This window comes from Neomonachus schauinslandi, chromosome 3 (genome assembly GCF_002201575.2).
Source record: "Neomonachus schauinslandi chromosome 3, ASM220157v2, whole genome shotgun sequence".
NCBI classification, from domain to species: Eukaryota; Metazoa; Chordata; class Mammalia; order Carnivora; family Phocidae; genus Neomonachus; species Neomonachus schauinslandi.
The window spans coordinates 5,829,115-5,844,409 of record NC_058405.1 but is presented as its reverse complement, the minus strand read 5'-3'; the positions used below and the strand labels follow the sequence as shown (position 1 = coordinate 5,844,409).

The window sequence follows — 15,295 nt, the reverse complement described above, 5'->3', positions numbered from 1 at the left end:
ACACACACACACACACACACACACACACACACACACACACACACCCCTCCCCCCGCCAACTACCAAACAAGCTCAGGCCTTAGGACCATCCGTAATCCCGTTCCTCCAATACAAACACGTTGACTCTACTGGTTTCAAAGATGAGAGTACCACTCATAATTATTCTGGGGTGATTTGGGAGGAATCAGTACATGAAAAGCACAGGGGAATGCCTTGGGAGCCACAGAGACTTGCCCAGCAAGTACTGGGAGACCTATATACAAGGACTGTAATTAAAGGAGGCAGCTGAACTTAAATTGAGAAAATACATTGGATTGTTTAATCATTTCTATATAGGAAACATGAAGAACCTATAGTACTGAAGAAAACAAAGTTTTCAAAGCAAAGCCGATCATCGGTGGTTCACTCCGAGCATCCTGAATGTCTGCCCACCACTGAGTTGTGAGAACCTTCCTACCCGTACTTTTAGAGGAACAAAACAGCAAACTATTAATACTTCACTACAATCCTTTTTTCTTCCTTCATGTTCTGCGTAGAGATACTAAAGGCAGAAACAACTTGTTTTTCTTTAATGGAGCGTTCTCCTACTATGTTTTGTTTTTGTTTTTGTTTTTTTTAAATCAGCAAGTATGCACTCACCAGTCACAAAATGCTTTGAACTAGAATTACACGTTTGAATTTATACGGGAAAAGGAACATAAAGAACCACTGCTGATTCTCTGCGGGAGCACGAGATATAGGTTCACCTGGCATCCAGTGTGCATGGAAAACACTTTATCACCGATCACCTCCTTTTCCCCCTGGTGCACCCGGTCCAACCATCCTTATCTCCAGCACCTCTGCAGTCGTTTCTGCAGGGAGACCGGGAAGCTGAAAGCTGCGGGACGGTCAGTAAACTGGAGGCCAGACTCCCCTGCTTCTTTCTCTAATCACTTTAACCCTGTTCCTAGTAGAAAGCTGGAGGCCAGGGCAATTCAGCGTCTTCTTTTGTCATTTGCCTGCCATAAATATGCACCAGTCTGCATTTGAAAAGCTGAAGGAGGCCGCAAGCTTGCTGGACATTTATCATGCTCTGTTCCCTGTTAACAAGCAAATACTTTAGCTGAATGGGCCATTAGCAATCATTGTCAAATGCAGAATGCAAGGTGCTTGGATGTGACCAGCTTGTAAATTAGGGGGTGTCCCTTCTCTTTGGTGACTCTAGACAAGTGCAATGGATCTTTTGATATAGGTTACTGAATTAGACTAGAAAGGAAGGTAAAGTTGCTGGCACTGGGTATGGCAAGTGCATGGGCAATCATCTTTAAATGTTTTGGATCTGTGAAAGCTACATTGTAACGACCAGAAAAGCAGCCCACAAAGGCGATAAATCCTTGCCCCAAACAGAGGGTCGAGTCAGCTGAGTATTAGGAACCAAATCAATGCAATGGGTCTGAAAGAGAATACTGAGATTTGATGAAGATCTCAGACACAGAACGAGTTAGTCTAGAAAGGCCCCACGTTGCTCTTAAGAGAACAGCACGGGGAACTCCCTTGATCCACTCCATCAAGACACTGGGGGTGTCTGTAGTGGCCAGTATTGTCCATGTGTCTTAAGAGTTTTCAGACTCTCCCAAAGAAATGCTGAGACTTTTCTAAAACACCAAGTAGGAGGCAATAAAGCAAATATTTCCTTTCTGGCTTGACCCAATTGTGGATGTCACTCCAAATGTGACCCAATCATGGTTTCAATGGCTCGTTTTGTGTAATGACCAAAATGGAGAGTGTGGAAGGCAAAAACAAAAGTCCAGTTGATTCACAAGCTTGTTCAAGACAGAGGGCAGTAAGATTCCAGGCATGCTGATTCTTTTTTGGTTTTTTACTTTAAAGCCGAGCAGAGCTAACATTTTCTAATCCTGTCTTTACACGAAGGGAGCCCATCCCATTCAACTCCAAGGTTAAGGCTCACATTTACGAGTAAAATACAGAGCCCCTTGGTTTGGTCAGATTGGATTACCGCTGATTTGAATGAAAACAACCCCCCCCCCTTTATTTATTTTATTATATATTCTTTTCCAGGGCGGGAAGGACAAAACTCGGGGAAGAGCTCTCTGGCAGAGAGAGAGGGACAATGGGTACTGTTTACCTTCACTTCTCCCACGCGGTGTGAGATGGCGCAGGGTCTGAAACATGGCTACAGTCCAAAGGTCTCTTTCTTTGCGTGGAGCTCCAGCCCTACCTTCCCCTCTGGTCTCCGTTCCTGCCCAGCATGGCCCTGCCTGAAGCCCAAATAGATTAAGGCGAGGACCGCCAAGTGCAGCTAATCCTACAGAATGGTTGCCGCTGTCAGGCCAGGAGTTAAAAAGGAAAATCTTGCAGGCCTTAACAACTGCAGCGATCTGAAGTTTTAATCAGCCCCATATCTCAACCTCTAAAAAAGGCAGCCAATGAAATCTACCTTCGCCATATTATCCGCCACCAATGAGCAAGAACTGAGCAGCTTTTCTTTCCTGCTTTCACCATCCCGGGCCACAAGTAGGGCTTTCATACTTTCTAATCCGAGTTTCCAAGTCTGTGTGGTTCTCACATAATAACCAACAGCCTGGAGCAAGGATCTTCGCTTCTACACCCTTTTCAGAGACGTGTCATTTCCAACATCAAGCTAATCTATATGTTGCCATGGCTTCCCCCTTTATCTGCCTTTCCATCTTATGAACTGCATGGATTTACCACATTATTTTTATCTGAAAGACAGAAAATGGTGGTTTTATTGCCATACAATCAGATTACGGCTGCCAGTTCCTCTATGCCTTTTTCCCGTACTTCAATCAAAAGGGATCAGTTTCTTTATACTCTGCCCTTGATTTACATTACATCTGTAAAGACCGAGTCTGGGTTGTAATCCCCTTATTAACTATGACCAGGGTTGATTTGCCTAAAAATAAAAGCAAATTGTGTCAGACCCTTTCACTTTGTTTTTGATTCGGAACTACAAAATGGATTACTAAAGAAATCTTCAGAGTTCACACGGCTAGCGTAGCACTGAATTTAAAACAAGAATTAAACAAGTTAAACAGGGGGCCATGTCAACGGTTTACATTTTCCATCATGGGAGAAGGGCTGAGTTGCTTATGTCTTTGTATTCTTTGGCTTTACAGAGACAATGAAGCCACAGGAGTTTTTCCAAGCTGTTCGAACACTGTCCCATTTGCCATCCTTCCCTCTTTGCTTTTCTTCTATCCCTCTCCCAACCCCATTCTAATCCCACCCCTAAAAAAAAAAAAGTGGGGGGGAGCTCTTCCCTGAAAGAGCTAATTCCTGACTAGAAGCTTATAGTTCTATGGGTTCTGCATATTTTAATCAAAATATTTTAAACAGTTGAACACTCCTATTTAAGGCTCTACTCTGCTACACAAAGGCCGAGCTCATAAGCAAATCTATGTAGATGAATGATAAGTGACCTGAAAAACAGGCTCTTTATGTCAGCAGCTAACGAAAGCAGAGATTAGGCAGACAGGAGTACCATTTTCATCATTATTTTTCTTACAAGAGCCCTGCTTTTTGTCTACTTTGTGATGGAACAGTTTAAGAATAAAGTTTTCGTAAAATGTTAAAGAAATCACCTTCCTTAAAAAAAAAAAAAAGTCCTTTTTGCTGAGGGTCTACAGTCCGTATTTCCTTTCCCTGCCACTCCCATTCCTATGACGTATGACTGCAGTCATGCTGGGAGCTCAGACCGAGTCCCATTAGGCAAACGCTCCAAGAAACATCACATTAAGGTAGATGTCACACTCAACCTCCTGGGAGCTACCCAAAGCATCTCAGTGGAAGGCAAGGTAGCCCAGATTTAGTTGCTCCAACTGCCATGTCCCTCTGAGGATTATGATCGCACTGACCCACCAACCAAAGCATTTCCCTCAGTAAATTTACAGACAAGAGGTTTTACCATAAGTAATCCAAATATACTGATTATTCTTCAGCTCACTCCACCTGGAGAGAACATTCCAATCTGTAGTTTTTAGCTGGTCTGGGGATGATGGCTAATTCACCTGTCCTTCTACTTTGCCTGCAAGAGTCAGAAACGTTCAGGAAACTGGCAGTCATTTGCATTTCTTTACATTGGTAGGACAAGTGTCAACAGCTACGCTTTGTGAAAGATTTAGAACCAAGTGCTTAACAAATCATCTTAACCTCCAGCTCCCCGTTTCTGAGGCTTGAAGCTATAATTGCCGAGGTTAAAAAGTGCAGTCCCTAGACACACGATTCCCAAATAAATTCTCTTCTCGCCTGAAAAGAAGGCGACCAAGCATGTTGTGAGCTATCACTTCAGCTCCGTCTTTGTGTTCTCCCTGGCTCGGTTGTCCTGTGAAACGACACTCCATTACCTCTAGTTTATCATCCTGACAAAATGTGAGGAATGTGGATGGGAAAGGACTAACAATTCCACCCCTGGTGCTTTGTGCTTTTTTCTCTCTATATTAAAACCGACAAGATTAACCCAAATGCAAACTGTGGAGCATAGTTCAAGGGGCTATTCAATCAGTGTTGAATGTGCATTTGTTTACCTACAAAAATAAGAATTTCAGACACAATGGAAGGCAGGCTGGCTTGTATATGGTATTGAATGGATTGTTCAAACAGCAGTATCCATTGTAGTTTATTTTATCAATCTCTGACAGGTCCGTATTTATTCAGAGCCTGACTGTGGTGGGGCCCACGTATTACAGGTTATCTGGATATTATCCAGCCATTCTTTTGTATCAAGTCAATCAATACCAGGAATTCAGTATTATGCAGAGAAAAAATGACATGGGAAAAGCAAAATGCTTTGTTAACCAGCTAGTATACAGTGCACAGGAAACAGTACCCCTAGACAGAAGAAATTACGGCTCGACTGAAATTTCCAACAAAAGTCAGTGTAATTCATTATAGAGCACCATACTAATACAGACTCGAAAGTGGATATTTTTTAGAGGAGGCAACTATTCATCATGCTTGGAAAAATTGTTCTACATCAGTTAATTGGAAATGAAAGCCAGGCTTTGCTATTCTCTGCCCAGTTGAAGGGGGGGGGGGAATAGGCTTCGACAACCTAACGGACCACAACTGAGGCAACACCACTGGAGCCTGATGTGAGTAATCCACCTCGCAGGGTAGTTGCTAATGTTTCAGCACACAGAACTTCTTTTGATTGCGGCATAAACTCTCAGGGATGGGAGCAGCAGACAGTGTGATTAAAGTAGTTATGGAGACGGTGAATTTACAAAGGATTTTCTGGACACTGCATCCAAACAGCTGCTCCTGCTTCCTACGTCGACCACCTGCTAAAAAAGCTGACCTCCAAATGAAACAAATCTAATTACTGATGGCGGCTTCATTACAAGTGAATTGTTCCACAGTTCGTAGGAACTGACGTGAAACCTCAGTTGCATCTGATCACCTTCCTGCCACATCACATTCACGGACTCAAACTTTTCCCTGGAAATAAATATGCAACTTCCCCAAATAAAGCAACCCTTGGCACTAGGGGTTTTTATTCATTCCCCAACTTAGAAAAGGCTCTTTCATATCACTCCTCCAGGAAGAAATCTTTCTGATCTCTCGAGCTAGCATTCAGCTGCATACTTTAAGTAGACCTTTTCCAGGGACAAATTATCCAGTCCTCCAGGCAAGCCATTATCATGAGAATTTTAAAAGAAATTCTACTCTTGAGAACCGGAGCAATCATGGCAACAGAAACCTCATCAGTGCAGGGAGGCGGGCTTCTCCAAAATGCAGGCCTCCAGCAGGTCTCCAAGTCTGTGGCTGCAGCACAGAAAAACCGAGGAATGCTGCTCAGGACCGTTCGTAAAATAGCAGTCACCTCCCCCCACCCCAAATACATTAGGAAAAGAAGATATTAATGTCCGGGCTGGGAACAGTTACTGCTCTACCTTTTCTTCCAAGTAGGTAACTCTACTCTGCCTCCTCTGATCACACACCAAGTAGTAAGTAGTTAGCGCAGAGATACATACACGGGGCTGAGCAATGGACGGGTTAATGGGAATGTCTTTTTTTTTTTTTTTTTAAAGATTTTATTTATTTGAGAGAGAGAGAATGAGAGAGAGCACATGAGAGGGGGGAGGGTCAGAGGGAGAAGCATCGGCAGGGAGCCCGATGCGGGACTCGATCCAGGGACTCCAGGATCATGACCTGGGCCGAAGGCAGTCGCTTAACCAACTGAGCCACCCAGGCGCCCTAATGGGAATGTCTTAAGTGTAATATTAAATCTTGGTGGTGGTGGTGGAGGGGGGAATCAGCCTCCCCAAATAATCCGTCAGCGAAAGTGCAAAGCGGAGCGGAGCAGACAGCCTGGGGGAAGAGGTGAGGACTGGCGCCGCGAGCATTGCGCGTGGAAGAGTGACCTCTGTAGGCGCAAAGCGAACACTGGCCGGCCTCTTCCCGGCCCGCCCAGCCCGGGCTCCCCGCCCGCCTAGCCCGGCGCTTTCCCGCACCACCTGGTGCCTCACAATTCCAGACCGGTGTAAAGATGTCACTGCAACTACTTTCTCGGCAAACACAAACCTTACATCAATCAAGGAAAAAGAGTGGTCCATACGAGACCGGGCTGCATAGAGGGAGGCTGCAATGAAGTAACTTTTAAATATGAGCCGTGTTGGAAAGTGCCATCCGGCATCATGCAAGAATGTGTTTAATCCGATTTACAGCCGTGACGTTTCTTGCCCTTATCAAGGGGAATTCTTGGTAAAACATGTTGGTGAATTTGAAATTTACCACTTTTAAAAGAATGGATATAATTCTTTAATTAAAATGTGATTTGTAAATCAATTCCCCATCTCTTTACTCCTAAATCCATGGCCAGCTTGCTTGTCTTCAGTTAGGCCATTGATTTTCCCTCTGATCTCAAACGCTTACTCCAGGAGCCAGCCAATGTCTCCACACTTTGTCCAAGTTTCCAAAGGCTAAAATTCAATGATTCTGTAAAGTATTTTTGGATCTAACTAGAAACGTATTCCAAGAAGGAGCTAAGATGCAAAACTGAATGCACAGGTAACTAATTAGGAGCCATGGCCGTACATGCTTACCGACGAATCGCCTTTTCTAAATTCTCAATGTATTTTATTTTGGTAGCTCACACTGGAAGTTAATCTCCACGAGGCCTGGCTTTCTCCTGGCTACACGGTTTGGTAAAAGCAAGTCAGATCCAAGGATCCCATTCCTGCCCAGGCTCCCCGAGCGCCAAGGCGTCAGGAGCTGTATCGACTGGGCAGGGCCTGAAGCTTTTGTAGAAAGCGTCCTTAAAATCAAGTCAACTATCTGGACCGCACAGAGTTCGGGGCCACTGGTTTAGAAACGAAGGGAGAAGCCGACGTGCAGAGGGCTCTCCGGGAGAAACCTAAGACCCGTCTCCCCGGCTGGGAGGAGAGGGCTCGCCGCCCGAGTTCTCCGGCGGAGCTGGCGAGCTCCCCGCGCACACTCGGGCAGGCGGCGCGGCGCCGAGACGCGCGGGCTCCGAGGCGCCGCGGACGGCGAGAAGGGACCACAGGCTCTCTTCTCCCGGCTCCTCTGCCCCGGGCTCCGAGCCCCCGCCCACCTGCGGGGATCCGACCGCACTCCGGTGCTCCTCGAGAGCACAGTATCCCCGCCTCTCCCCGCAGCCCGCCAGCGCCTACGCGCCGGCCAGCCCTGTTTGTGGCCATGTTCTCCGTCCTCTAAAAGAAATGAGAGTCAGGTATCGCCATCGGACACTTTCCCGAACGTGACACCCGAGCCGAGCGGCCAGGGGTTTCTTAGAGCCCCGGAGCTCATGGGGAAAGGAAGGCGGGGAGGGAGCCCCTTAGAACCGGCGCTCCGGCCGGAACGCCGAGCGGAAAGAGTTTCATCAAGTAAAATGTGGCGAGGGTGGGGGACAGGGAACTTGGGGTGGGGGAACCGGGGTTCCAGAAACAGACTCCGAGGCTCCGCGGCCCAGCCCTTCCTCCCGCCCGGACGGCGCGACGCGGCGGACCCCAGGCGGGGACCGAGGGGGATCGCGGATGCCACTTACTTGGAGTTCGAGGAATTCCAATAGATGGGCTCTAAAACTATCGACCTGGAAATCGCAGTTCTGCATAAAACCATCAAAACTCCCCAGCAGTACTTCCACACGGAGTCCCTCCTCGCGGCCATGGCCAAGCCGCTCCCAGCGCCGCACACTCCGGACGACGGAGAGACTGGGTGCGGGCCGGAGCCCCAATCCTCCGGGCAGACAAGGGGGAGACCGCAGGCAGCTCCGGGGCGCGCCGGACAGCTCCAGCCGTCGCCGAGGTCGGGGGCGCTCCACTCGGGGGCTTCAGGGTGCGGGGCGGGAGCGCACGCGCGAGGCGCGGCGGCGCGGCGGGCTCGGGGCTCCGGGGCGCCGCGCCGGACGCAGCTTTGACGGCCGGCTCCCGTGCGGCTCCAGGGTGCCGGGCGCGGGCTGCAGGGAGGGCGCGCAGCCGGGACACAAAGGCGGAGAAACGACTCGCGCGGGCGGCGGACGCTGCGCTCCGAGCGGGCCGCCTCGCACTATAGATCCAGGGGGGCGGGCAGCGGCCCGAGCGCGCGGGCGCCGCGTCGGCGCGGCTCCATGTCCCAGGGCGCGGAGCGCGGAGCGGTGAGGGGCGCCTCCAGGCGCGCGGAAGCCTCCTCAATCTTCGCGGCTCCCGGCCCGCGGAGCAGGCAGGAGGGGCTCGGTCCCCGCCGCGGGCGCCGGACGCGCACGGGCCTTTGTGTGCGGGGAGGGCGCCGGGACCCTCTCTGCGCGCAGCTCCCAGCTCCGGCCGGCGCCGCCGTCCCCGCCGAGGAGAGTCAGCGCGGCCGGCGCGCTGTCAGAGCACTATAAACGCGGGGCCCCGCCCCGCGCCGCGCAGCCTATTGGCCCGCCGCCCAGCAGCCGCGCGCCGGTTGGGCGGCCGGCCCGTCCGTCATCCGCCTCCGCCCGACATTGGGCGCCGCGAGGCGGGGCGCCGGCTGACAGGTGAGCCCCGCCCCCGGCCCCGGGCTGTGGCGCAAAGGGAGCATAGCCGGGACCGCCAAAGAGGGGAGGGGGTGGCCTGCGCGTGCACCCGGCGCCCCTCCAGCGGCGGGGTGGGGACGCAGTTAGGGACGGCCGAGAGGCGAGCTGGGACAGCACGGGGCCACCTGTCCCCGAGCGCAGCACGCGCCTGCATTGCCCGGCAAGTGTTCTAACTTCATCAGAGGGACAACGTCGAGGGCGAAACTTTCCCTGCGGAGCGGAAGGCAGTGGGTTTTCCCGCGGGTCTTCCTCCTTTCAGTGGAGCCTCTCCTTTGCAAGACTGGCTCACACCCCTGCACGCGCATCCCTTCGCTGCCCCCAGGAGGCCTCTGAGCGATGTGTTACACACCTGATTTCGGTTCCTAACGTCAGCTGCGGCCGGACCAAAGTCAACGGGGCCGAGAGATGCAAAACGACCCCCGGGGACGTGGAGCCGGTGGGGCTGCCGACAATGGGGCACAGGCATCCTGGCCCCGCACCCTCCGCTCCTCGCTTCCCGGGAAGGCAGAACCTCCAGGCGTTCCCTGCCGAGTGTCCCTGGCATACCCGCGCCCCCCGCGGGACCTTCTCCTTAATTAGCCTCTGGGACACACTCACGCCACCCCAAGGTGACCGAGAGTTTAGGGGTGACGGTGACAAATAGCGCCCAAATGGAGAGGTGGCAGGAATTCTTCATTTTGGTTCTCGGCAAGTGCTTGCCCTTGCCTGAAGAACGCCTTGGACGAGCGCCACCGCGTCGACGGCTTCCACGGACCCACAGCGCCCACTAGCGGCCGGCCTGACTTCCCCGCGAGCGCACCACAGCCCGCCCACCCGGAACCAAAACCCCGGGAACCCAACCGCGCAGAAAGCCCGAAGCAGAAGCTTCTAAAATGACCAACAGGAGGGAGAATTCGGCGGCAGTAGGGCACAGTACTAATGTACAAGTCACAGTTTGAAAAAAATAAAATATGCCGTTTACCCACAACATGCTTGAAAAAAATCCTGTCTACTCCAGGATTTCTTTAATGTTTCAAACGCAAGGAACCAGACGGTATTCCTACAAATTGTGTTTCTTTAGCTAAATTATCTACTAAGCTAAATTTAAAAAATACATATTGTAAAACATCTCATTTAGATACTAGTGTTTCTCTCACTCTTCTTTATAAGTTCGAAGATTTTTACGGCTTAGTAAGTATTCCTTTTTGGAAATAGTAAACATAAGCTAATGTACATTTCACCCTGGAGTGTTGACATTTTGTTAGGACTAGTTTGCTGCGCTCGAAAACACTAAGGCACGGGAGGTACCAAATACATTTATACTACTCCAGGTAAATCTTTGAAAACGACTTCATTTTCCCTATTTGCTAGTTTAAAAATAAGCCTCCAATTTGAGGAAATAATTTTTTTAAAAAAAGGCTCAAAGATTGCAAACCGATTTGAAGTCATGGGCATTCCCATGAGGACTAAAATACCAGGAAGGGGCAGGTGGTATTATTCATAACTTTGTCACAAGGGTAAAAAAGGAGTGGTTTTTAGTAAGCCTAAAACATTTTAAGGAATTCGTTTGAAATTTAATGTAAAGCGAGCTTAATATTCTACAAGAAATGAGTATCTCAGTACCATGTTTCATAGTTGGCGAATTTCTTCTGTGAAGTTTAAGTTGGTGACCTCTTAGCTCCTACATCCTCTCTCCAAGTAAACTAGAGGAAATAAAGGAAATTTGCATTGTCTGAAAATAACCCTAGCTTCCATTTTTAGTAAATCAGATATTCACACACCCAAAGCATTTTGCCTTGGGGAAAATGTAAATGTACATGTAAAAACTGCTTCTTTTTTAAACAAAATGTATTTGACCAAAAAATAAAGTCCTACACAAAGATTCCTATGGTATAACTAGAGTGTGAATATTCATCAATTTATTTTCAGTAAATAAGGATTAATTTATCTGTAGAAGACTAGGTGAAAAACATCAGCAGTAACAACTTCAAGATGATACAATGTTCCACTGCTGTTGAGATGGTAATTTCAGTTCCGTTGACCTGGGGACGAGGGAGAGGGTAAGGAGCTCCAACCACCCCAGTCAAAAATCCCTGTTTAACTTTGGACTCTCCCAAAACTTAACTACAGAACTCTTAGCAATAATGTAAAATCAACCAACACATATTTTGTTGTTTTATGTATATTCTGTATTCTTAAACCTCAAGAAAATGTTAAGAAATGTAAGGAAAATACATTTGCAGTACTGTATTATATTTATTGAAAAAAAAATTCCTGTGTAAATGGAATCATGCAGTTCAAACCCAAGTTGTTCAAGGGGCAACTGTAATTAAAAGCATCACCTCAAGCCATCAGTGTCTACTACTGTACATACAATGCTACACAAAAACTGTTACATCAGCATGTACAAGACAAAAGGTGAAATTTTAATGCATGCCAAACCAGAAAGAACCTATCACATCAGCTTAATGCATGTTTGTACTTTGACTTCATTTTGTGACTAAATTGTCAGGAGAAATGTGGTAATTTCTGAAAATCCATGATTTTACCAGCACATCTTCACCCACACATTAAAAAAAAAAAAATGAAGTTTTATCTCAGTTGAGCAAGTTACTTCAACTGTTTCTTAAGTCAAGTTAATAAAAATTTGGGGAATTTCAGATAGTCAATAAAAGTTGATAGAAATATGTTTGAATAAATGTATGATGAAGTAGCAAATGTAAAGCTAGGTAATTTCACTTTAAAAAATTAAGATGGCAGCCAATTTCGCCCTAGTACATGCACCTTAGTAAGGTCATATTCCTGCCCCTTTTGAGTTCCTATGCATGCTTTAGTCTTTAGACCTTATGGTTGTTTCTTGTATAGTAATCCATCAATTCTTAGATGTACTTCAAAAGACATCTTTAACATAACTTCTGTAAAACAAAGAACAAAAGCCTTATCTAAATGTAACATTACAGAAAAATTACTGAAATTTGATATACATGTTGAGTAAATGTTGTCCAAGCCATAGACTTTCTATGTAGCTGTAAGACTCTACTAAGATTTCCTGCCATTGCATGCAGTTTATTTCATAAAAGTCACCGTTAATTTTTAGGACTCTTCTGCAAATGATACTGCTCAAATTCCTCAAAGGGAAGACCTTTCAAAACAAAAGTGAAGTCTTTTCTCAGTAAACTTTGCCGTACACTCCTGCATCATGTGCTTCTAAAGTTCAGCTTACACACTGAAACACCTTAAATTAGCATCTACCTATATTTAGGAGTTTGGTAGGGATAGTTACTACATTGCGCTCTGGTTCAAAATAACATTTTTCCCTTTGGGAAGTTTGGTGACAAATGACCTTCTCAACTGTTAACAATATATCCCTTATGGAACTAAAATACCATCATTTTCCACTACAGTAGTCATTTAAATCTCTAGTTTATAATCGATCATTGCTTCATTTAAATCTCATTATAATCGATCATTGCTTTTATATTATTAATGCAAACTGAGCATATGTGGAAAGAGTACAGTTATGGCTCCAACTAACTTAAGCACTTGGCATGAAATCTCACTTCCTGAGTTGCAAACCAACAGGTTTTAGAGAACGGGCCAAACTCCTGTCACCCTTCCAAATTGGTTTAGGTAGTTTGGAGATAAACAGGTTAAAAGCTGTGCAGTTTTGGTTTTACCACTCATTAATACTAACTCTAACCTCTCTACACAGGATTCCCACTTTGTGGACTGACAATATAGACACACCATTATAATAACAAGTTAAATTCTGCTTTAAACATATAAAGGATATCACTAATGGAAATCGTAAGGAGATTAATAGGTTATGGGTCCATAAAACCATTTTTGTGCCCTCTATCCCACTTTACAGTAAGATATTCAACAGCACTTAGAAGAGGCTGCAATTATGTATTCCTTTGTTAAAATTCCTTGCTACTTTTTTTTCCTCAACCCATACTGCATTTCCGTAAGCCTGGAAAATGAGGAAGAAAATCATTATTCAAACATATACAAAAGAATAAACCTATTTTATTCTAATGCTCGTAAGCCAGGTTTAGTAATCACCAGTTGTAGTGACACTCTTAAACACACAGCACCCACCACCCCCACCCCCAATTAGGAATTCCTGAGCGAGAATGAAACTGCCAGACCATTGAAAATTTTACTCTTTTAACTTACTGGCTTCACAGTAATATGTCTAAAGAAATACATATATAAAATACAACTGTTCCAACATCTTCTGATCCAACCGCTGGATGCTTTGGAAAAGAACAATCTTCTGCGTATCAGTTACTCTAGTAACTACAGATATACAATATATCAGATCAATATGATCTCATCATCTGAAAACCAATGACAAATCTGCTTCAAAATGTACTGTGCAGTGCATTAGCAAGTGCAAATCTTCTAGATTACTGAACCAGTAGCAACTCTAATTCCAGACAACTGAATGTTCAGAAAAACAAAACCAGAGGAGTGAACAAAAAACAGGAATAACAAAGATGATAAAGGCATCTAGGCTAAGTGGCCAATTCAACCAATGAGAAAGTAGGACCTACTGCTTGGGCTTCAACACCCATTCGAGACTCCTAGATTGAGGCTCTTCTCCCTTTAGTGGTCCTTTCACAAATTAGTAACATTCTGGCATTTGAGTGTTCCTGAGACTCCTGGAGAGAATGGCAAGTCTCAAACATGAAGATATCCTGTCTTCAGAAATTCTCATGGCTAGTAATCCAAAACGGATGGTTCTGGGTGTAAAAGAGCAGAAAATTAAGATAACTGAAATCAGAAGCTCTAGTTAATAGTAACAGCTTTGGAGAAATTTTAGTTAAGTGACAAGTGGAGGATGCTTAATATAAAATGAGGTATCAGAAATGATACATGGGCTTCAACAAGCCAGGATTCTATGCTTATTTTAATCTGAAAAATTAAAAAGAGGTGCAACATCACTGAAAATTTTTAAAATACTGGTGGCCATACAAAATAGCTGTAGACCTATACTAGGCATAACTACATGACGGGGTAGTTAACTGAAGACAGGGCCTACTTTGCTACATCTTCGTAAGGGAAACTGGAGCAGTAAATCTTTAACTACAAACCCCTTCCCCTCTTTGCAAGCATTAAAGAGTCCTCACACAAAGCTAATTTAAAGATTTCGTTTATACAATTGATAATTCTGCAAACTCCACAATAAAAATCCAATAACTACATATTTTAAATACTGGAATAAAAATAAACAAGAGTCATTAGTTAATTCTATAATGCATTAAGAATAACCTAAAAAACAAATTGTGAATAAAGGCATATTTAATAAATTAGGGAACATCTGAACTGCTAATAAATTGGGAGAGAATTTGAACTTTTATAATACGTATACAAAGGCAGTGGAAACAAATGAAGAAAACAAATTACTACACATTGTTGCAGCACAGAAAGATTGGGTGTATTTTATTAACAATTACATCCTGTTTCCTGTAGCCTGGCACAGGAACAATTTCAATATCTGATGAGAGTCTCCAACAGCAAGCAGATACTGCGATGTCACTAAGCAACTTACTGTGATTTCACACCATATGTGGCAGTAAGAGATTCTTTAAAAATTAAAAGGCACGCATAAACTAATTTCAAATATTAAGTCCAGGCTACTCTCTTAGATACAATGTTTATAACACTTGAAGAGCAAAACAATTTTAAGTAAACATTTCCCAAAACTTGAATACATGGCCTAAGAACAATGGATCTGCAGCAAAAAAAAGTTACATTAAAAAAAAAAAGAATCATGAAATAATTAGAGCTAACCTATATTTAAAGGTTAAAAAAAAAGATTCATAAGCAACCTATATTCTTTAGGTAAATAAAGTGATTGTTTTAGAGTAATAGGTATCATGTTTATAAGTCAGTTCTCACTACAGTTCATGCCTACTTAAAATTCTACCTTTAAGGATATTTAAACTGATAGTATTGTTCCTTACCACAATTAGACTCACTGAAGAGCTCTAACTAAAGCAATAGCATTTTCTTAACATGCACACACAAAATAATCTACCATTTAGTCATCTCATTAACTTATGTTTCACTTGGAAAGAGTGATCAAATGGTCTTAAAAATACTGGAGAACATTCTACTTTGATGACATGTTTATGCATCTCAGGTATATCGCTTTCTTCAATAAATGTTTTAATACCAGTAGACTTAAAACAAACATATGTAAAGATAAATGAGGCAGAGTCTAGTGTATAAAAGTCATCCATAAGGTTTCACATGCAGAAACAAAACAAAAACTCGTAAGAAGTTTAAATG

At 45.0% G+C, this 15,295-nt stretch overlaps 1 protein-coding gene across 1 annotated transcript in view; it reads right to left on the bottom strand.

The window, feature by feature from the left end:
* EFNB2 (ephrin B2) overlaps positions 1-8,517 on the bottom strand; it is a 44,296-nt gene extending 35,779 nt beyond the window's left edge. Inside the window, 1 exon segment of the mRNA XM_021695950.2 lies at positions 8,027-8,517. Coding sequence (XP_021551625.1) covers positions 8,027-8,148 — 122 coding nt within the window. The 5' untranslated portion in view covers positions 8,149-8,517.
* Between the last annotated feature and the right edge of the window lie 6,778 nt (positions 8,518-15,295).